The 23,623-nt window shown below is 42.7% G+C and overlaps 2 protein-coding genes across 2 annotated transcripts; both read left to right on the forward strand.

Moving 5' to 3' along the window:
* The first annotated feature begins 6,682 nt into the window (after window positions 1-6,682).
* Window positions 6,683-10,948, forward strand: LOC125973958 (gap junction alpha-8 protein-like). Its single transcript, XM_049728687.2, has one exon. It carries the CDS (start codon window positions 7,838-7,840, stop codon window positions 9,089-9,091), a length of 1,254 nt encoding a protein of 417 aa, XP_049584644.1. The 5' UTR covers window positions 6,683-7,837; the 3' UTR covers window positions 9,092-10,948.
* A 707-nt stretch (window positions 10,949-11,655) lies between these two features.
* Window positions 11,656-23,054, forward strand: LOC125973615 (follistatin-related protein 1). Its single transcript, XM_049727991.2, has 11 exons — window positions 11,656-11,824; window positions 11,947-12,003; window positions 18,281-18,382; window positions 18,465-18,594; window positions 19,006-19,038; window positions 19,191-19,321; window positions 19,541-19,662; window positions 19,928-20,040; window positions 20,430-20,540; window positions 20,608-20,699; window positions 21,238-23,054. The coding sequence occupies exons 2-11, from the start codon at window positions 11,947-11,949 to the stop codon at window positions 21,277-21,279; spliced, it is 933 nt and encodes a 310-aa protein (XP_049583948.1). The 5' UTR covers window positions 11,656-11,824; the 3' UTR covers window positions 21,280-23,054.
* The last annotated feature ends 569 nt before the right edge of the window (window positions 23,055-23,623 follow it).

Genomic DNA, 23,623 nt, shown 5'->3' on the forward strand with positions numbered 1-23,623 from the left:
CCCTCTTCTCATCACCCTCCCGCCCCTTGTCATGTCACCAGTGCGTACTTCCAGCATCCCTGCGAACAGCCACGGAGAGAAAAAAAAATGGCCTAACAAACACAGGAAGAAGGATATCTACAACAAGCCTTCACCCAAGACAAGGAAAATGTTTGTGTGCGCGTGTGTGTGTGAACTGATTGGCTTTTGTCACTTTATGTGTGTGTGTGTGTGGTCATGTACACACCTTACATCCCTAAAAACAAACAACAAATGAAAGTTTCACATTGTTCTCGGCTCACAGGGCAGCCGCTCGCAAGAAGAGGCCGGCATTATAGGCCAGAGGTAGACAAACTGTCGTGTACCTCTAAGGGGATGAGTAACACTAAAGAAGAGATCTCTTGTCATCCCTGCGTCCATCTGTTGTCTGGGTCAGGTGAATATGTGGAAATAAATTCCTGGAAGAATGGGAAAATACTCAAAAGTCAATTATCTGGTCTAACACTTGGGGTGTCCAGCCATATTTCCTAGCGAGGAGGCAGTGCCCTTGTGGCACCCCCTCTAGCTCCGCCACTGGCTGAAGGGTAGCTGACTGATAAGGCACCCGGCTGATGAGAACAGGTGGAAACAAAAACCTAACAAGACAAGACCATGAGCATTGAACAAAACAAACAACGAAAACACTCGACTTAACACCATCGATATTATGAAGCCTATTTCAAAGCTGAGGCATTAAAAAACATGAATGACTCTTAGCATATTCCCAGTGTAATAAATGGTAGCTATGTACATGTTTTATGACTTCCTTCACGTTCAGGCTATTGTTCATTGGAGGAAACAGCATTCATCTGTACACACTCGCTGCTCTCTGTGAGTATGAAGAGCACGGCCACGGTCGTGGTGGTAGTGGTCGCGGCCGTGCGTTCCGACTGCTCCACGCCTTGATAACATTGTGTCAGACGGCCAGCCGACCGAAGGGACCCGACGCCGTGAAATCCTGACACACACAGGGTGTTACCCTCTTCTGTAATCTTTCTCAAGCCCCTTCTACTGCACTTCCTGATTGTGCTGACACTTGGACTGTACTCAGTATCGAGGTCTCCATTGCGGTGCATTTTATCAGCCACCTTATTTCCTTTTAGACATATCCGTCAAAAAAAAATCTCACGGATTTCATTTGCATTTTGGCTGCATTTTAAAGCAAATCATTTTTATTTATTTTAATGGTAAGATCAGAAAAGTTCATCCTTTTGCATCCAGACTACAAATGAGGCATATTCCCTATCCCATTTTTTTTTTCAGGCCGCATTTTGATGGAGAGAAGGCTGCACTCTAGGCTCTTAAACATCCAATCACAAGTAGCACCTACTTCCTCTCTTCCTTGTTCTGACCTCCACCCAGCCCTTCACCATTGTGCCACCCTACGGAGACCCACTATGAGAGGAAGTTGTCCTTCCATTTCCTGCATGGGTCAAGGAGAATAATTCGTGCTTGCTCCTAAAGCCTCGCTGTCACTGTGCAAGAGATGCGGCGCTAAAGCCATTTTTAATTGGGTCATCATCGTTTGATTGAAAAATTCCCAGATGTCTCTTGGGGGCAACAAAAATGTTTTTTCATAATTTGTTGGTCAACTGTAGCATCAATTTGCATCAGTTTGTTAAATTAGGCTCCTGAGTGACTGCTTCCAATTTGTTTATCACGATTGTTGATATGGATGTGTCAGTCGTGCGTAGTTGTATTGTAGATTATGTTTTACTGTTTTGAACTTGACTGTCTGTGGCCTGAAGACTCTCTATAAAAGTCAATTATGTTTTAGTCAAAAATCACAAGATTTTGCACTTTATAGGGCTTACAAGAGAAACCCTAAACGTTCGTCATGCATGTTGTTACATGGGATGTCATCAAAGCTCTTGAGACTTAAGGTCATATAGGTTCATAGATTTTATGTGGCTTTTTTGTGGCTTTTATGACGTTACTCCAAAATCAGATGTTTTTTCGGCAAGGCCTCCTTATGCAACGGCTGAAAAGCAAAACTCATTTATCTGGCATTTTTGGCGCTTGCTGTGGCGCCTGATGTTTTTTTCCATTTGGCTCCAGCCATGCTTCGTCATTCTGGCTTGATAACCGAAATTTTACATGTTTTCTTTTGTTTGCTGTTATTCAACCTTCCAGATGCATGAATAGAAAATAAAAATAGCCCCTCCACAAAATGCTGCCTAGCTTCATAAGTGTTTTGAAACCTATCCACATGCAAGCCTATCCACAAGCATAACAAATTCACAAGAAGCACTCTATGGCAATATTACACAACTTTATCAAAAAATTGGAGCCAGCGGGACAGATCAGCAGGGATCAATGGAATTGTGTCCCATCTTGTCACACAGTCACTTGGTCAGTAGGGCACAATCATGTGTGCCCTAAAGCGCTGTGTAAGAAAATTTGCACGCGCCAGTCATGCTCATGATGATATTTCCTTGCTTTGATGAGTAAATAGATGGCTTGTTAAATTGTTGTCATGTGTATGACATCAAATAATGTACAATGAAGCCAAAATCAGACAAGCACAAGCATTAAACAATTAGTTGAAGCAAGCTCGCCCTCACAAACGGGCGAGTGGTGCAGGCCGGTGCAGTGACAGGACGTGGAAAGGGAAACCTTCAATTCAAATGCAGGCAGTGAATCCAAACACAGCAAAACGTCTCACTATTGAAACTTTTGTAATCTTATGTGACATCAGTCTGGATGGAAATCTCCCAACACAATAGTTGGTCAAAATATTTACAGAGAAACTAAACTTTTAATTTATACCGTCACATTTTTTTTTTTTTTTTTTTGTGGACCTGTTCAGACCTGTTCCTGTCTTGATGTGTATTTGGATATTGACGTCCTGTCTTTTACCAAACTGACCACCCAGAACATCTTTAAATGCTTTAAAAATAATACTAACTACATTTACAATACTAAGTGCAAGAGCTGTGATTAAGACAGAAATATGTTTCCAAGCATCATATCTCATTTTTCGAAATGAACAAACTCATCATCTTACAATACACATTGGTAATCATGTTTAAACTGAAGTGACAGACGTCACTTTCTGTGGGTGTAAAAAGCAGGATTGAAGAGCATTTACCATTCAATAATCAGTAAAAATGACTCTTTTCACGCTTCTTTCAAATTTACAAAAACAAATATTATGCTGCCATCTAGTGGCTGGCAGTGGAACTACACCAAAAATAACGCAAAGGCCGAACAATATTGAGTAATTACTAGACAATAAAAATGAGCAAAATAGTGTCACCCCCAACCCACACATCAGGGTGTGGGGGTGGCTACTGTAATATTTTTCAAGGGTTTACAGTTTCAGTTTTTTATTGAACATTATAATAGTAAAACAAAAACACATTGAGCAGGCGCACTGATGTAACATGCCTCACACCCATGCCTAGTTTTATTTTACACCGCTTAACCTTTGCAGGATCATGTGGTGTTGTCACTGTTTACTCAGCAATAACCTAAATTCATTTTTTTTCCCAAGGGTTGCACACTATGACAGGAAAGAACAAGCCGCTATATGCAGGAAGCCTGGGGAACTCAGCACAGAGGAAACGTTGGGACTGGTGATGCAGGTGAGAAAGTCCGTGCGATGGCGATCACATGGCCGTCTCTTTGCGTCACTGGCCGAAAACACAAAACAAGTGGCTCCAAACAGATGAGTAGTGTGAAAAAGAAAGCAAAAAATGTGACAAAGAGGCGAGACAGACAGCTTTTGTCCACCCCAAACACAAAGACATGCACACACTCACAATTGAGTTTTTAAGCTAAACAAACAAGCCCATGTTTGTTTGTCTTTAAGCACAAACCTGAGCGCTGAGGTCTCAGTGTTGTCACGGGGGGCTCAGCGCTGCCCTCAGGTCACGGCAGATAGCGTCTCCTAAATCTCACCGTGAATGGCTCCTTTCTATACGTGTGTGGCGCACACACAAGTCGGTTAAATAGATGCCAGAAACGATGATCTTGTCAATTCTTTCTGCTCTTAATTTGCACCGCAAGCATGGTTGAAAAGACTAAATAGATTTCACTATGTTTTGTTGATAGGACATTAATACTCTTGAATAACACAAGAGTTATTATATTCGATTTTGATTAGTCAGTGTTAGGCCATTCATTCGGTTGGTCTTACTTGAGAACACTATGAAATGACTAAAAAGACCGTTGAGGAGAAAAAATACAATCTAATGGAGCAAATAGTATTAGAATTTTAAAAAATCAATGACTGTTTTTAAGCCAGCCCTATCTCGACGCAGTATGTTACAATGTACCGGTATATTTGTAATTAATACAGAACAGTAATTGGAAGTTTATTCAAATCAATTGCCTTGAGATGACACCAGAATCTAGTTAGGCCTAGAATCACAGCCTAGACACTGTCGTTCCTTAAGATACTACTGACAAAACATTTTTAATAATTTATTTTTTGCTTTGACTTAATAATTTTATTAAAAAGACCCCAGACTGCGACCAATCCAAGCTACGAGATGCCTTATCGCCTAATAAGGTCATCAGACTAGTTAAGATGTCTGTCACTTCCTGTCTCACAAAGTCCACCGTGAGCAGGAAGCGGTCGGCAGCGCGGATCTGCAGGCAGATCGCCCCACGATATCTTTGTTAGCGTGTTAGCATTCTGGTCAGCGGCCAGTAAGTGCCCTGCCTCGGAGGTCTAATCTGGCCTTGCGCCTCACTGCACGCGCTCAATAGCGTCCGCGCCCTGCATCATGACATCATGTCTTTGTGTAAAATCCGAGTTCCATTCACGCGCCCACTGAAGGGCTTAGCATCCAAACGTCCTCTATATCAACACGCGGCTCTTTAAAGGGAAACCCGGTGGATACACCAGAGCTCCAAACATGGCCGCCGTCCTCCGACACGACACAGGCCTACCCGTGGGCCGGAAGAGAGGGAGGATGTGGGATTTTCAGATATTTACTGTAGTTCGCAACCTACTTCCGGGTTTGTGTAAAGCAAAGTTAGAATAGTTTGGGGATTTTCCATTATAGTTGGATTTTGTTTTTGGGATTTTTTAAATTTGATGAGATTAGAATTTGATTAGAATATGGATGGATTCTTTTTCTATTTTTCACCCTTTTTAAACACCAATCTTTTTGGACAGTTTAATGAGGTAAATAATTGTGATCGTTAACAATTTATCGGCATTAATTCAAGAGCTCCATAATTTGCTTAATCATAATGTCTTTTTCAGAAATCCCACACAGGCCTCGTTCGTCGCAAGGCAACTGTATCAGTGGACTCCAACTTGTGGAGCACACAATGAAGCACAGACATCAGGAGGTGGACTTAGGTCATGAAGCTGCTGATGGCCCGTGGGCAGGCGAATGCTATTGGATGAGAGGTAACAGGGCGGAACTTAGCGAGATGGTCAGAGATCTCTCTCAAAGACACCACGTGTCAGCAGAGAGAGATGAGGAAGCTGAACACACACATCAATTTACATGGTTTACTTCTGCATTATTATTTTTTTCGTAAATTGTTTCACAGTCGCACATTTATCAAAGTCCATCCGTACTTCAAGATTAAAAAAACACTTTGAAATGTAGAAACATGTCTTTGTTTACAATAATACCACATCACCCCCCATCTTGCAATTCCACTGGCTCCTGGTGGAACTAACAATCTTGAATAAACTCCTCCTGTATACCTTCAAGGTGATTCACAACCTCACCCTTCCATGTCTGTGTGACCTCCTCCCATTTTTTAAACATCTCTATAATGAAGTGCCCTAACCTAAAGTCAAAACTGCCTTTGGTGGTTTGCACGTGCATTCAGGCATCATAAACAAACTGTTGCCATCTGACCAAACGGGAACGTTTTAGCAATGGTGGACATTCCTCACATTCCAGCTAATATGATGCTACACATGGCGCGCGCACACACAAATGAGTGGTCTAGCAGACTCCACAGTGTGAAAACTCACACAATGTTGCAATATCTCCATGCTGTTATTTTCTAGTGCAGCTCTACTGGATGCTTGATGAACGCTGGAATGTATCATCATTTATCTTTTTTATTGGGTCAGAGTGATCTTCCGCTATGGCTAATGTTCAACTCTCTTCTTCCAGCCTTGAAAAAAAATAACATATACAAGTCAATAAACCATCATCAAGTGAAACAGGGGTGGGGAACCTACGGAACGTGGGCTGGATATGGCCCACCAGAGCATTTATTCTGGCCTGCAGTTCAAGTCTAAAAACAATTAAAAAGGAATTGTTTTAAAAAGCCCGAAAATGTTTAATCCAGAAATGCTATGATAATTTGATGATGATGATTTTTCAAATTTAGTATAACCCAGGACTTCATAAAAACTGAAATGGCCCCTTTGTTCGCAGGAAGCTTAGTCCTGGTTTTGACATCTTTTAATCTTGGAGTCTTCGTCTTGACATGGTCTCTCAAGTAGTCAGGGTCTTGTCTGAGAGTCATGTATTGACTTCATCGTATGCCCTCCTCTCCCTCCACACTTTGTCTTGATTCAGCCTTGTATCGTCTAAGTCTCAGTATAGACACGGTCCATCTCTTCAGAGTCTTCGGCTTGCCTCATCAGAGTCTTGGTCAGTTTGTATTGACTTGGTCTTGACCTACCCTCTTCTCCTCAGAGTCTTTACTCAATCTCATTGCTTTGGTCTTGGTCTTATATCGACTCAGTCCTGGTGTTGATGTGGTCTCATCTAAGAGTCTTGTACTTGACTTGTTCTTGTTTTTGACTACATTTGGTTGTAAGCTTGTTTTATACTAATATTCATCATAGAATTAAGTGGTGGTCCCTTTTCCTAGTCCCCGAGGACACGCTCTCTCCTTCATGACTTTTGGCATAGCTGAACAACCGCAGGCTCAGCAACAACATGCAAGATGTTTTAGGAAATCGGTCCGAACTACAGTGCTGCGGTGGACCCGGTGGCCCAATGGTGCGGCGTCCATGCTGCCATGGCAGCCTGAGGCCTGCTCCCCATACATCCCTGCTCGGGCTCTGTTGATCCTATTGTCTCTCTGCGTCACCACACGTCGCCCCGGCAAATAAAGGCCGTCTGGCTCCAAGCTTAAACATCGCAGCAAACTCAAAACCAACCATCAGAGCCGATTCATTCACATCTGCTCAGTGGGGCGACAAGGACAGGGCTTTAGGTGGGAAAGAGGGCAGAAAAAAGTTCACTTTTCCCCACCGGGTGCCAAGAGAACGGGACAGGACTCAACTTCGAGGGAGCCGCAGCTGTGGCAAGTTGCCCATTTCATGACATTTGAGGCATATCCGAGCGTATGGAAGATTGACTTACGCAAAACGTGCTAATGTTTGTTACATGTTAACTTCTAGTCTGGTTGTTGTGCTTTGGACTTGTTTGACTCCTGAGGCGAGGAGTTGTAACAGGTTGCCTGCCGTGATCAGAGTTTGAACTGTTAACGGTTTCACAACGAGCTAACCAACCTTGCCGGTGATTTTATTGTATTGACTGTATTTACGTGACTCACTTCTTTCCATTTTCAAACGCTATAGTGTAAGATTGAATCTTAGAAGTTTTATATTCCCAATGGACAAAAGATCAGTGCAGTAGACGGTCAAGTCATCGGGAGTATCATTCGATGGCAATATTCTTTTGATATTCTTTTTTTTTGTCAGTCAAACTTTTCGACATTTTCTTACGTTTGACACTCCATGTGTGCCCCCTAAATCCTCCCCCCCTCCCCACCCCACTTGTCCGGCCTGCCTGCCTGCCTGCCCCACCCTCCCTGCCTGTCTGCACCCTTCGTTTCTCTTCCTACCCCACCCTTCATTCCACAGTGCTACGGACCGATCATGGGTGACTGGAGCTTTCTGGGAAATATTTTAGAGGAAGTCAACGAGCACTCCACAGTGATCGGCAGGGTGTGGCTCACGGTTCTCTTCATCTTCCGCATCCTCATCCTGGGCACGGCGGCGGAGTTCGTGTGGGGCGACGAGCAGTCCGACTACGTTTGCAATACGCAGCAGCCCGGCTGTGAGAACGTGTGCTACGACGAGGCTTTCCCCATCTCCCACATCCGCCTGTGGGTTCTGCAGATCATCTTTGTGTCCACGCCGTCTCTTGTGTACGTGGGCCATGCCGTGCACCACGTCCACATGGAGGAGAAGCGCAAGGAACGCGAGGAAGCGGAACTTAGCCGGCAACAGGAGCTGAGTGAGGAGCGACTCCCACTGGCACCTGACCAGGGCAGCGTACGCACCACGAAGGAGACCAGCACAAAAGGAAGCAAGAAGTTCCGACTGGAGGGCACCTTGCTAAGGACCTACATCTGTCATATCATTTTCAAGACACTCTTTGAGGTGGGCTTCGTGGTGGGCCAGTACTTCCTGTACGGCTTCCGCATCCTGCCGCTGTACAAATGCAGCCGCTGGCCCTGCCCTAACACCGTAGACTGCTTTGTGTCCCGCCCCACAGAGAAAACGGTCTTCATCATCTTCATGTTAGCCGTGGCTTGCGTCTCACTCTTCCTCAACTTTGTGGAGATCAGCCACCTGGGCCTCAAGAAGATCCGTTTTGTTTTTCGCAAGCCGGCCCCTGCCCCGGCGCAGGGCGAAAGCTCGGCCACCCTGCCGCCGGGAAAAAGCCTGCCCCCTTTGGCGGTGTCCTCGTTGCAGAGGGCCAAAGGTTACAGGCGGCTGGATGAGGAGAAAGCTCCCCCAATAACACATCTCTACCCACTAGCGGAAGTGGGCATGGAGGCAGGCAGGGGGGCCCCACCCTTCCACAGTTTAGAAGAGAAAACTGAGGAGGAGCTGCCCATGGGGGACATCCCCAAAGCGTACGATGAGACTCTGCCTTCCTACGCCCAGACCACTGAGACGGAAGGGGTGACAATGCAGCAGGCGGCCGCGGCCACGGAGGCGCCCCCGGCGGGGGTGGAAGGTGGAGAGTGGCAGGGCGCCGACCCGGAGGTGGAGAGGGCGGTCACCGGGGAGGGGGGGAGCGCGGTAGCCCAAAAGGCGTCGGATACGATAGAGGACAGCAGGCCTCTGAGCCGACTCAGCCAAGTTAGCAGTAAGGCCAGGTCGGACGACCTCACCGTATGAACATGTGACGGCGAGCACATGCATGTACCACTGCGCCCCGATAACCACACCTGGGAGAGCACACACACACACATGCACACACTTGTCAGAGGGCAAGTCAGAAAATCAAACCGCAGATCTTTGCCTCACATTGCCTGCTGGGAAATGACAGAAAATTGCATTGTATTGGAAATGTTACCAACTGGCAGAGGTAAACAAAATATTTTAAAAATTGGGACAATAATGGCAAGCGTTTGCGTCAAATATAAAACAAAAAGTGTGTTGTTGCGATTCAAAAATTGCAGGGTGGACATGTTTTTACTTGACAACAAGAAACCATATGTTCCATTTTTAAATAACATCTTTTTTTTTTTAATCTAAGCTTTTAATCAATGACGGATGAGTAGACATTTTTACAAACTGGAGAGAGTTTTAGTATACTTGTGTTTCTGCCAATCAGTAACTTTGCTGTAGTTCATTTCCCATTCAACCAGTGCCATAATGCCACACAGACAAGTGCCTACTTTTACATTTTTATACAATGTGCGCAGCTCTTTGTCACCGGCAAAAGTCACATTTTTGGGGTCGAAAGGAGAGCACCTTTTTGCACATGCGGAGGTTCACACACTGTGCAAGGCTTTTTTTTTTCTTTTCCCAAAACACCTCAATGATGTAACAGTTATCCTTTCAAGTGCAAGCACCTCATGTTTATATAGCAAGTAGTGAGGGGAAAAAAAACTTTTGAAGACCACATACATGCCTGAATGTCCTTTTTCAATGTGATCCTGTTCCTATCTGATCTCGATTTGTGCACCCCCCTTTTTTCTTTTTTTTTTTTTTTTTGCATAGGCTGTGATGCGATTTTGGAAGAGAGCGGAGCTCATTTTGCCCCATTAGAGAATGAACTATAGAGCCACCTCAGGCCAAATCCTCTCTCTTTTTGCGCTGTACAAACAGGCGTGTGGGTGATAAAGATCTTGCCCCATCAGCACAAAGTATTGTTGGGAGGCGGCACAATAAAAGAAACGGGTGCTATCAATGAAAACAAGCATCCTTAACCTCATTTGTGGGGGCAAGACAAATACTTGATTGCGTTTGACCGGAGGAAAAAAAAACACCAAAATATTTTTTGCCAAAAGTCTGAGAAAAAAAATTGTACATAGCGCCAACGTTATGTCTCATATTGTACATATTGTGCTGTTTTAGGTACTTGACTGTCTAGACTGCTAATATTTGATGTAACAATGTCATAAAATAGCAACACCATCACGGATTATATTTTAGAAGCTAAAGTATGTCATCCACCCAGCAAGAATTACGATAAACGAATAATCAAGCCTTAATGTTCTACTTGTTGAAACCAATTTTTTCTTATGTATTTTTTAGATGTATGTGAATTTATTTAATTTTTTTGATACAGCGACATGATTGAACCCAACGAATCTTGGAATTTTTATTTTTGCATGCAAAAAAAATCACAATTTATTGTGAATTAAAACACATTTAAGGGTGCTTTCACATACAGACACTTAACACACTCATCCCCCCCCCACACACACACACATCTTGCAGGGTATGATAGGCAGCTTTGACCCTTTTGTGAGCTGTCAAAAAATAAAAAACAAAGCAAATATTTTTGAAAAAATCATCACAAGGTCCTTGTTTACACCTATAAAGTGCTATGAATGCTATTGTACGACTGTGTATTTTTATTTAGACTGTTGCATTGCTTGTGATGTTTGTAGGAAGACCTGATTAATATATATATATATTTAAAAAGATCATTTTTACTAACTTGTAGTCTTCACTGATTATAGTTGTGTAGTGGCAGTGTATTTTTAAACAATAAAAAAGTCACATGTGGTCAAGCTTTGTTGCCTTTCTGTATTACTTATTACACTGCGCGCGCGCACACGCACACGCACACTATTCAGGCATTGCTCCACACATCCAATTATCATCAACTGCATTTAGTTCAACTTGCAGTGGAGACCACACAACTGTACTTCCTCCTTTGTTGTGTAGTGATGCAGGCACCAGCAGAGGTCCCTGTGATCACATGTTCTACTTTGCGCTTGCAACAGTGGCTCTCACACAATACACCCGCAGTTTGCGTATCAAAAGTCTACACACCCCTGTTCAAATGCCAGGTGTTTGTTCTAAAAAGTGAGACAATTAATTCGACGTGTAACCACTATAACTCAAATGGGAGAAATATAAAGATAATTGTTGCGTAAGTGTGCACACCCACATATAATTGGGGATGTGGCTGCGTTCAGATTTAACAAATTGTTTTGATTTGGTTATCTGAAATATTTCAAAAAGAAATGAACTCGTACAATCAGATAAAAAAATACATTATACCTGCATTTAAACAGACACAGGCGTTGCGTTATGACGCAAAACTGAACATAATTATTTATCTGAACTAAATAGAGGAAATTTTGGTTATGTGCGTCTGCTCGAAATTATACCTAGATGAGATTATATGAGTGTAAACTCATCCATGACGCTCATCCACACATTTCCTCCTCCTTCTCTTTCTCCTCCTCCTCCACTGTGGAGACCCCCCCAGACATTTCCATTGGCTCTTTAGCCGGGAGAGGAGGAGAAAGACCAGACGACCTGCTGGAATTCCTCCAAGCTGCTCAAATTTCCTCCAAGGCGCGATTCTGCTTTCTTCACAGCCGACGAACATCCTCACCATTCTAATCTTCTCCTTCACCGAGCCCGAACAAGATCTTGGTTATAACGGTAAGGCAATGAAGAGGACGCGCTACTAATGTCGTTTTAACATGACTTAAAAGTAGGTTTAACTCCAGATATGGTGTTTTAAGCTCGCTAAATCAGACTTCTTTTTTCCGCAACACGACCAGATGTTACGGGGTGTCGCTGTGTTTCTTCTGCTCGCTCTGGCTCTCTCTCATGCAGAGGTAAGTTTGGTCACTTAAAACTTCCAGAGTTTTGTTTTCATTTTCTAAAACCACATGCCGAAATATTAAGCGCAACAAAACCCGTCCACTTTATTCGTTGGCGTGATTTTATTCGTTGTTAACACAGTGTTCTTACCCGTTGTTCTTAAATATTCCTTAAATGCTTACAGAGTTTGGAAGCACTCAATATTTTCCCTTACGGAAACTCAAGAGAGGCTTGATTTGTAAAGTAGCTCAGGAAAAGAAATGAATGGAAAGCATCTGAGAAAAGAAAAGAAGGAAGGGCATTCAATTGTGCACATTTCCTCAATGCTGCTCCACCTTCACTTTGCACTTTTGCTGAAGATGCCTGGGTGCAAAAATGCCTGACCGCCTGGCAGCTGTTCTTACGGTGTCCAAATAGTGCATTTGGGTGGTCAGTATGTTTGTTTGTTTGTGGCTTCAAGAGTGAGCTCAGGAGGAATGCGAGAATGCTTACCAAAATGTCACGCCGCTAAGAGAACGTCTGAGTAAACAAGAGTTTATTGTAGCAGGGTGACGGCACTGAACTGGTAGAACAATGAGAACTTGTGAGGTGTAGTGTCGCTTGGGGAATTTTGACATGAGACACAGGTGGCATTTCAGGGTCCGACTTTGCACAACTGTTGAACACCTGGCTATTCCATTAATGACCACATCCATTATTTTTTTCCATCCCCTGCTGACCTTCTATTGTCAATTCTTATTCAACGATGGCGATCTGTGAGGAATGGCTCGCTTCGACCACAGTTGGCCCAATAAAGGCGCTAGCCGGTTAATGGGGCGGCATCTGCTCTCTGAAGGCAATTAACCCCGATAATATACGGCCTGCTGTCTGTCTGGCAGTAAGAAGGCCATGAAGTGACATACCAGTGTGCTGTCAAAAGAAGGTCAACAAGTTGTAGCAGAAGCCTTAATCTCTGGAAAAGTGTTAGATGAGCCAGCTGGCTGTTTGGCCGCTCATCAGAAACACGTACATTATGACACTTTGCATTTTGGTATAATGTGTTGTTTTAGAAGTAATGACATTTTTGGTTTTGTTGGATTTAGTGGTGGTAGTAGAAGGCCGGGTTTGTCAAGAACAGATTCTATGTTGGAGCAGCTTCTCAAACATGCTGAACTGCAGTTGGGGACATGAAAGCTTTTTGCCAAGCAACAATTTTGCAACACCTACTCCATTATTAATTGACGAGCCATGGGCAAAGGAATCATATGCTGCTTATAAAAAGTGTAAAGATTAGGTTGTCAAAAGTCCTGACGAATACTTTTAAAAATGGTTTCATACGGTTTAGAATTTGAAGTATTGGACTGGTGGCTGTCATAATAATTTGAATTGTAAGATGTGATTTTTTTTGTTGAAATGCCATCGTCTACACTGCCAACAAGGAGAGTGCTTGAGGTAAGAATTGCATCACCTTTGACGAGAGGGAAAACTGTTGTGTGCCGTGTGAAATATAGAACAACTCCCAACCGGAGTTTGATATGCGAAGATCAGGATGTGGGCCTGTGCAGTGTGCACCTCTACTTCCACATCTATTAATCAGATTTTTTTTTTTTTTTGCAGTGACAGAGTGGAATGCTTAATTTATCTAGAAAAGGCCAGCAATAGATCATGAAAATTGCAGTTGCCAAGGCAAAGGCGCTCGCACACAAGCGCTATCGTGGCTCTCAGGCTTCGGTAGGCAAGAGAACAATGAGGACATGCCCAAGTAGATGTTGATTCCCTTGTAGGCGGTTCTCTTGCATCCAAGGTGGGCTAAAAATATCTGCCCAGGTGGAGAACGTGAGAGGAGGACGCTTTGTCCTCTGTTGTTATCCGCCCGACCTAATTTCTTGCAGCTCGATGTGTAGTCATGCTGCTGCAATTATAGCAAAGGGGAAGATCAGGGTGAGGTAAGACTTGGCTCTGTATGGTGGCAGGGTGGAGGGGAGGTTGGGTTTCACATCTCTGCGATATGCTCTCCTCAGTACTGGATTTGCTTGAAAACCTTTTTAGGATTGTACAAAAAATAATGTAAATTGGTTGAGCTTTTCCTCTTTAGTGTTCTTGGAATTGTCATGATGAATTTCTGAATTTCTCAGTAAGTCCCCTAAAATGGCTCATTGAGTTCAGAAGCATGTTTCAAATGCTTAATGGCTGTTCATGCTAGGCTAATTCTTAAGAATTGATGGTCTCAAGCCATTTAATATTCCGCATGTATTCTGGAGGTACATAACTGAGAACCAGTGCAAGAAAAAGCGGTATGTCTAAAACATCTTTCAACTCGAACACTGAAACAGCCAGCATCTTGTGAATCTAATTTGAATCATTACGTTAGCAATTTAAATAAACTTGTGTAATTAACTTGGAAGGCAGCCAAATTCAATGTTCAAATCATTATCCTTTGAGAAGCTTTGAAGAAAATGTGTTCTAATTCGTGCTTCAAGACTATTCACCCCTCTTTCCTAGGGAAGTTTAATTTGTTCCACAACGTTAGCGCGCTAGCAGACTGACCTCTTTGTGTTGTTGCTTTACTGTTAAATAGAAAACACATGAAGAGAAACGTCCTGCGTGACAGATTCTGTCCTCTGCAGCCCAGATTACGCAAAGACCATTTCACAATGTGATCAACTATGTCTTGGGAAAGACGTGAAGAAGTGTGATCTTCAAAGCTCGGGTGACAAAAGACTGTGGTCGGTTGCTTGTTCAACTTTAAGAGGACTACTCACTTGTCCCAATTGTAAACCCCAATAATGGCCTCTTTGAAAAAGCGAATAAGAGGGCAGGGCATGTAGTCATGGCTTTGGCTTGAGTCTCAGCACCTCCCTAGCAGCCTACCTCCAGATGGAAATATACAGAGAACAGAAGAAATGTACTGGAAGGCTGATTTGATGGAGACGGATAAAAACAAAGCTGTATGGACGCCATGGATGCGGGTCGGGTGGTTGGTATCACGGGGGCACTCGATTCCCTGCAGTGCGACGACAGGGGGTGCGTGCAAGGGGGCTCATTTTCTTAGTTTGGTTTAATTGCAAGCAGATGTGACTTCAGCCCAGTCAGCGACTCCCTCCAGGCTTTTTCTTTCTCCTAGTTTCTTTTGTCTCCTTTTTTTTTTTTTATATATACATCGTCGTCTTGACGTGTCAAGGTTTTGGACAAGGGGCCCTGCTGGGCGTAAAACAAGAGACTGCAGACAGGAGTGACATCATCTCATTTGGCCATGCATTCCTTTCCCACTGACTAAGAAGCAGGGTGAAGACTAACAGGGAGATGGCCGCAAACTGCTCATTAGCCAGAATTCTGAATGTTTCCACGGGGTTAATCTCAACCTAAGAGAACGCCCAAGAGCAGGCCGGCTGTTTATCTTCACTGTTTTTCTCATTATTTCAAGGACATAGTGACACAATACATTCGCCAAGCAAGGCTTTCAGCTCACGGTCATTTTGTGGTTTCTCTTTTTGTCACTGAAGTCGGATTTGAGATGCATAAAGTTAATTAGACTCGGAAAGGAGGCAAAATCTGGAGGCACTTTCAATATTGAGGGCAAATCCTCTAGCTTTGATGACTCCACAGTCTGTCAATAACAGATGAAAAGTCGTCCGCTTGTGATGCTTCTCCCTCGCGCATTAGGATTTCAGGAACAAGCTGGCATATATTTTTTAGCGGCAAACTAGTTCATAAGACTGTTTCATTTGTCTTGGGTTGTCCTTTGGGAAGGCGGAGTGAAATGAAAACTCTGCATCCAAAAACTGGATAAACAAAGGAAAAGTAGGAAACTCAGGAGCGGGGGTGATCAGGGGCAATACTCTGACCTAGATACCGATCAGATTTTGGCTCAAGACGAACCCGGTCGGACCCCAACTGAGGCACAAATTTGCTCAGGAATGTACTCCCCTACGCTCCCGGTCTGAGTTCTGACAAAGTCCCCCGCCTCTTCATATTTAGCAACTCGATTTTGTTCCTCCTTCTGTCCCTATTCAACCGCTCATCAAAGAATGTGTTGTGCCGAGTCATCACAGATGCTCAAATGCTGTCAAAAATCAATCATTCAGTTTGCTTACTTGATTAGGTTCGGACACAATTTTGATATGTTCATTCAAACACAGATAATTAATTTATCATCAGTGTTGCTGTGCTGAAAAGAAATTGACAAAAATGACGTCAATTCATCCAAACAACTTGTTTCAGTCCACACTAGATCAAATTTGTTGTTTTTCTCTCATGAATCCGGCAATTTAGAACTTAGATATATTTCATGCTGTCATGGTTCATTTGGGATGACGTTATTCCACAAACAAGACATCAATCGATTTTTTTTTTTTTTCCACGCTAATGAGGAGTAGGGCACTCAGGGGAATTGATCGAATGGCATTGGCGCCTGAGAGCCATTGATTGACCTTCTAAGTCATCGGAACATAGCAAAGATATGCGCAACAGCCTAAATGTGCACATATAAGCAAAAAAAATGCCATTATTGAGTGGCCCTGCTGCTATGCTAATAATTCCTCCTCTGCAAAGGGCAGCAAGAAAGGATTTAAAAATACATTCAATATCAATCGTAGCACAAGGATACTTCAGCTCTATCAGTGTTATCGTCACAATCGCCTCCTAATCTCATCACCCCCCCCCCCTCACTCCCTTTTTTATTTTCCTTCCATTAAACGGAACAAGCTGGTCTCGCTACAATGGCACTTGGCTCTAAAAGGACAAGATGGTGGGGATAAAACAAGGTGACAGGAAAAATCCGGCCAGATGTGCACTAGACCCGAATGTAGAGATGCCAACCTTCTTAGAAAAATTGTTGATGAATCTCCCCAGAAGCTATATTTTAATTGTATAAATCAGGAAATGGGGAAAAAAAGACAAGCTGGAGGCAACTGAGACGTCAAATATCTTATTTACATTTCAAGTAGGCTAGGATGGGCGTGTCTTCATCTCTTGGGTGAATTTACTTTGTGAGAATTTTTAATTTAGGCTAACGAGTGTGTTTGTATGCATACGCTGTAATAAGATGCTGAAACGCATCGGTTCGATGTTGCCAGATGATCCATTTTCAGGGGCCCGAAACCGGTACCGCGCAAAAGTATTAAGACAACACTGCTCGCGTTGTTGTTTTGGATTGTTTTATTCATCACCCTCTTTGACCTGGGCACGTAAGGATAGTAGCAGCTTGGGTGTCGTCTTGCATGAACCAGGAAGTAGCTAATAAACAAATTAATCTAATTATGAGGTTCTCTCTGGTGATAGCCACTTGTAGTCTGGCTGGTAACCGCTTCTCACCATAGCAACAACCCAATGGAATCAGATGATGAGGGGAAGAAAAAAAAAAAGGCCTTCATGTTTCTGCACTCATTAGTTAAATGTCAGGGTTGTCTGCTGGTTGCGCATGGATGGACAGAACACCACCGGAGCCATCTTGCAGAGTTCTTACTGAATTCACTGTGCTAGTGAACGGCTGGCAAGCTTGAGGCCACGGGGATCACTTTGAACATTGGATTATAATGCGTGCCACTTTTAAATCATGCATAGAAGTGAACCACCGTTTCCCTTAAGCTCCTCTCTCCACTTTGCATGTGACTTTAAAACTTCCCCCACCCATTCTCCATCTTGTTACATTCAATTATTGGTGAGCTTATGTGAGGCTCCAAGAATCCAGACCTTGTTTGAGTTCACATACCAGAGACTGAATGTGGACCAGGAGCTCACGTGTGCTCCAGCGCAGGAAGGGCCAACTTTTTTTCTGTCTCGCTCTCGTTACAGGAAACGGCGCCTTAGAAAGAGGGAGGGGGGTTAAAGATTGCATGCATGGGAACAGGCCCAAAGAAAAACACACACACAAGCCAGATTCCAGATGTGGAGACACACACACACACACACCATTGCAATGCACTAACGCTGAGACACACAAAGGCTCACAGATGGAGAATGGAGAAGGTAATGAGGCTCATAAAACAGTCTGTATTTGCGGCCTTTTTTTTCACACAACAAAAGATAAAAGAAAGAAAAGACGTCACAGTGAAAAAAAACAGACTGGAAAAAATGTTCCTCTCTTTCTGTTTACTTGTCAACACAAAGCTCCATTTGAGTGTTGAATTAATTGGTCGAGGCTGAGTCTGAATCATAGTCCTCTTAGTTCAAGCAGCTGCTCTCACGTCATGTCATGTGATTTGTTGCCACCTAGAGGAGAAACTTTGGAGCTGCCTGGAGCACATTAGTAGTGTCTGATTGGGGATCAAGAAGAAAAAAATGCAGAAACGAATGTTTGCCCTCTTATTTCAGGAGCTGCAGAGCAAGAGCAAAGTGTGTGCCAATGTCTTCTGCGGGGCGGGCCGGGAGTGTGCTGTTAATGAGAAGGGGGAGCCCAGCTGCCTGTGCATAGAAGTGAGTGGTGAGCTGGGCGATAATGTGAGAAACGAGTCTCCATGTCAACGTTTTCAATTCACTTCTTCCGTTGTCGCTCCAGAGCTGTAAGCCCCACAAAAGGTCAGTATGTGGCAGCAATGGTAAGACCTACAGGAACCACTGTGAGCTGCACAGGGATGCCTGTCTGAGCGGGCTGAAAATCCAAGTTGCCCACGATGGACACTGCCAGGGTACGTTTAGATGTTTACAATTGTCAATGATTACAAGTGTCAGGTGAAGAGTTTAAAATGTGGTTCATTTAGCAATGAAGATAAAATTGAGGTGCCAAATCCCAGTCTCTCACAAAAGTCGCCAGCAGAGGTCGCTATCACTCAGCAAAGCTAACCCTGCGCTTGTTTCCGTCCATGAACTGATTGTTAATCTTATCAGGAGTGAACTTTTTACTGCTCGCCCTCGATAATGTTCTATTTACACTCCTGATAACATGAACAATGATCTGAGCCGTAGCTCAAAATTTCCTCATGTAGGCCAATTATGTCACCGTGTCCCATTTTTGGACCTTGCCAAGAAACGTATACTATGTTTAACATAAAAACTGGTCTTGGGAGTTTAATTCAGCGTCTTTTTTTTTTTTTTAATAGAGAAAAAGAGCAAGCAGGCAGCTGCCAGCCCAGGTGGGTGTTACATTTTTACACTTTTACTGTGGCTGTCTGTTGGCTTTGCACACAAGCTTGGTTTAAAAAATATATATATACACGTATCCTTAATACAAGCAACATACACAATGAGTATTTTTATGAGCTATCGAACGTTCCCCGTCCCACAGTGGTGTGCTACGCTGCCGATCGCAACGAGCTGAGGGGCCGTGTGATCCAGTGGCTGCAGACTGAAGTTATTCCAGATGGCTGGTTTGTCAAGGGATCCAACTTCTCTGACATTTTGCTCAAGTACTTCAAGGTGGGCAATCCAAGTAGGGGGTACATGTATATTGATTTCTGAAATGTGAGAGCCCACACGACCCGTGCGTGCTTTCTTGCGCGGCATGACGTGTTCTGACGCCGCAGCGTGCACTATTTGGTTTGTAACCTCGAAATGTTAAGATTCCAAACTTGAAACAGGAATTTGATTGTCACTGGAGTAAACATTTTTTGTGCATTTTTGCTGTTGTTATTTTAGTCATATGACAGCGGCGATTCCACACTGGACTCATCCGAGTTGCTCAAGTTCATCCAACACAATGAGTCCGTGGCGACCGAGATGCAGTCCTACGCCGACCAGGAGAGCAACAAGCTGCTTCGGTGAGTGTCTGCTAGCCGTTGAAAGATAAGACTTGTCAAACTTTCCTTTCTGTCACTATTTGACCTTTGTGCTAACTTTGCAAGTTACTGCGGTAATGCTAACCTGTGCATCTCTCTACTATGTGCTCTGGTGCTATTTTAGGTAAGGTCGCTGAACTCTTATCTATTCCAGTGTAAATTATACAAGTGGGGCCCCTCAATATGAAACCCTGTAAAGTTGAGTTGCTACTAATAGTGAGTTTGCATGTGTGTTTGCGCACTCCAGGAGTCTCTGCGTTGACGCCCTCATTGAGCTGTCCGATGAGAATGCCGACTGGAAATTGAGCTTTGATGAGTTCCTCAACTGCCTGAAGCCTGGATTCAACCCACCCGAGAAGAGTGAGCTTATTATATCATCCAGCCATCCAATTTGGATAGTTGGAATTCAGTATGTGCTGCTGCCGCTCGCTCTGCAGGCTAAAGTTCAGAGCACTGAACCCTGGGCCTTCAGCAGACACAAAGTCCTGTGTGGCTATTGAGGAACTCTAGAATTTTTTTTACAAAGCACGACAAGTGCTTGCTTATTGGATGAAACAAATGCAAATATTGCAAAAGTAGTGTTTTTCCCTAGTATTGTGATCAGTGGGTCAGATCAATATTGAGTGGGTGGTTCTTGTACAAATAAACAATTTATTCATTTTCAAAATTGGAATTTTTTACAGCATGTAGTTAGTGGTATCTGAATAGGGAGAATAATGCTCTATTATCTTTTTTTTTTTTTTTCTCAGAATGTGCTTTGGAGGATGAGACTTATGAGGATGGTGCAGAGACACAGGTGGAGTGCAACCGCTGCGTGTGTGCATGCGGCAACTGGGTCTGCACGGCTATGACGTGCGCAGGTAAGCTACGAGATGATCACCTTGTTATTTCCTCACCGTCATTGTGCCGGACTCCTTTTGTGTGCAGACAAGACAGCTGACGATGAGTCAACAGACGCCGGTGTGGAGATGACAGAGGAAGAGTGGGATCTCCGCGTGGCAGAGCTGAACAAACACCAGGTTGGGGTTATTTATTTATTTGTTTTATTTATTTTAATCGGTAAACCAACTAGCCCAAGGAGCTGACTTGAGGTTTTTTTTTTTTTCAGATAAGGAAAGTTTGTTTTTCTAGACAAAAGACATTTAAATTGCACAGCCTGTAAAACAACATCCCCTTTGTCAAATTTGTCAACGTAAGCTTTTCTGGAACAAAAACATGACAAGAAACCAAGAAATCAGCATATTTAAAGAGGAAATTGGTCTCAAAAGAATGGTGCACTGGCAAAAATATTTTTTTTAGACAGCCTATATAAACCAAGTCAGCTGGGTATACAAAATGGATAGACGGGATTCCTTAAAACTCACACTCAGCTTGAATCTACAGATTTAGGTGATTCAAAATTAATTAACGCAATAACAATTATTTAATTGTTGCTTTTTAAGTACATTTTGAATATTGTCAAAGGTAGATGAGGAATAATTTTTCTATGCTACTTCTTCATTTTTATGACTGACACGTTATAAAATTCCTCGATTGACCCATTTTATTTTGTCATAGGAAACAGTGGAGAAAATGAAGGCTAGCACAAAGGAGGCCTAAATGAGGTCATGGAAAAAGAGAGGATGCACACGACCACCCTTCCTCTATACTTGACTTGCCTTGCAGCTCGGGCGTTATGACATCGACACATTTTCTCTGCAATTTCACTTATTGTTATACATTTTTTACAGTGTTAAAGTGTTTATGTGGATGTTGTTTGATTCCAGGGACAATCTTATGATTCCCTCGCATTCAGTACTGTCATGTTTGATTGTATTACTACTCTTGTACACTTCTTTCTATGTATTTTTGCAGTTTTTAAGGTAAAAAAAAAAGCAGGATATCAGTGTTTGGGGGATTAAGGTGAGTTGGTTTTATGGTGAGAAGCAAGGTAGTAGGGGTGTCCAACTGTGAGCGACTCAACCAATGCACTCGTTTTTATTTCTTTTTGCTGATGTGTTTTGCATCCTAGTCGGCATTCTGTAGGAAAAATAACATTGTGACGTCACAAATCTTAATTATCTGTCACACAATGGCAGTAATGTCCTTCTTTCCGTAAAAGACAAAGGCAGATATTAACTGTCAGGTTCAACGTGCTAACTGAATATCTGAATAAAAGAAAAGGATCAGCAGACAAAAAACAAGTGAGGCAGAATATTGAGTTTTCTCGCGAGGAGTGAGATACAGATTGCTTTCTACAATCTGACTACACTAAAAATCTGTTTACACTCCTCGCTCTTTTTATTTGGAATGCCCTACCCACAGTGTGAGACGATTAGCCCCTGAGGGTAAGGGGGAAAAAAGATTGCGGGCTACGTCTCGTAAGAAAAGAAACAAAAAGTAATGCACAAAGTGTTGCGTGCAGATATGGCTATATCAGCAAAACTGTTGAAGCAATATTCCGAGAGATAAAAAGAGAAAGTGACGTTCTTTAAGGAAGATCAGAAGGTTCATGACGCATCGTTTGACGTGTTGTTTTCACGATCTGTTCTGGTGGATGCTGAGATGTCAGTAATATCTTGTTTGACACAAACGTCATCTCGCCCCTGACCCAGCCGTAATCCTTCTGTTCTGTTGCACAAGATGAGAATAAGCAAGGCAAAGCAGCAAGCATACTGAGCAGTAATATTATTAATAAGTACTCATTAGAGAACGCATGATAACATATATATACAATTTTTCTAACATGACGTCACAAATCTTAATTATCTGTCACACAATGGCAGTAATGTCCTTCTTTCCGTAAAAGACAAAGGCAGATATTAACTGTTCCCTAATAATTGTCATCCCGTTACGGCTCTCAAAAGAGTTGCCACTTAAACACAACAACGCAGTAAAAAGCAGTAGAGAAAGGGACCCTAGGTTGAAATGTAGCCTGCTGAGACTGCATCTGAACATAGCATGGCGACACCTGAAACCAAAGATAGGCTGAAGATGTTTTGACTTGTGTACGCAACTCTCCAGGAACATTACTCTGGACCCAGCGACAACACTATACCTTTTGAAATCATAAATGGACGAGCCTCGCTGGTGTAGATGCATCATGAAGCGGATTCGTGTGTTTGTGTGTCTGCTGTTAAATGTGCATTTCGTTTTTGTATTTCAGTGTGTTGATTTGTTAAAACCCTGCGTCTAAAATAGGACACAAAAATACATAGTGCCTTAGACTTGGTCTGCACAATGGTTATTTTTCATACCAATGTTTTGGCTGATGTTTGGTTGCGAAAGTGGCTTGTGACTCATGCTGATCAATGCCTTGTGGAGCTCTTCGTTAGCCGCTAAAAAAAGGACTGTAAGCAATATGTTTGAAAGCCAATAAATCTTACATCACACAAGTTGTCCCTTTCAATGTGTTTAAACATATCCACACCCATTGTGGCTGCGTAGGAGCCTATCCGAGCAGAAGTTTAGGCACGACATTGGGCGCGCCACAAATCTGCCAAGAGTCAGTTTTCAATGTTTTCCCAGAAGAAAACGCATGCAAGGGAAAGGAAAACATGCATACTTCACACACCACCTCAGAATGATGACGCAGATGCTCTTAAAACCTCTAACCTACCATGCTTTACATCAATCTTATATATAATATATATATTATATAATATATATATATATATATATATATATATATATATATATATATATATATATATATATATATATATATATAGTATATATATATATATATATATATATATAATATATATATATATATATATATATATATATATATATATATATATATATATATATATATATATATATATATATATATATATATATATAAAGTAAAAATCATAATAAATACGTATAACTTGCACATTCTTATATAACTTTAACCGAAGGCTCGTGTTAAATAATGTCACTGGAGCGGGACAAGTTTGCAAGTCGGACCATCATCAAA

The sequence above is a fragment of the Syngnathus scovelli genome, chromosome 8 (assembly GCF_024217435.2).
Source record: "Syngnathus scovelli strain Florida chromosome 8, RoL_Ssco_1.2, whole genome shotgun sequence".
In the NCBI taxonomy this organism is placed as follows: domain Eukaryota; kingdom Metazoa; phylum Chordata; class Actinopteri; order Syngnathiformes; family Syngnathidae; genus Syngnathus; species Syngnathus scovelli.

Bases quoted from the DNA above. Each gene is read 5' to 3' on its own strand.
- LOC125973958 (XM_049728687.2), top strand. From the start codon at position 7,838: ATGGGTGACTGGAGCTTTCTGGGAAATATTTTAGAGGAAGTCAACGAG.
- LOC125973615 (XM_049727991.2), top strand. From the start codon at position 11,947: ATGTTACGGGGTGTCGCTGTGTTTCTTCTGCTCGCTCTGGCTCTCTCT. The intron at 19,039-19,190 runs GTGGGTGTTACA...CCCGTCCCACAG, and splicing joins GCAGGCAGCTGCCAGCCCAG to TGGTGTGCTACGCTGCCGAT. The intron at 20,541-20,607 runs GTAAGCTACGAG...TTTTGTGTGCAG, and splicing joins CACGGCTATGACGTGCGCAG to ACAAGACAGCTGACGATGAG.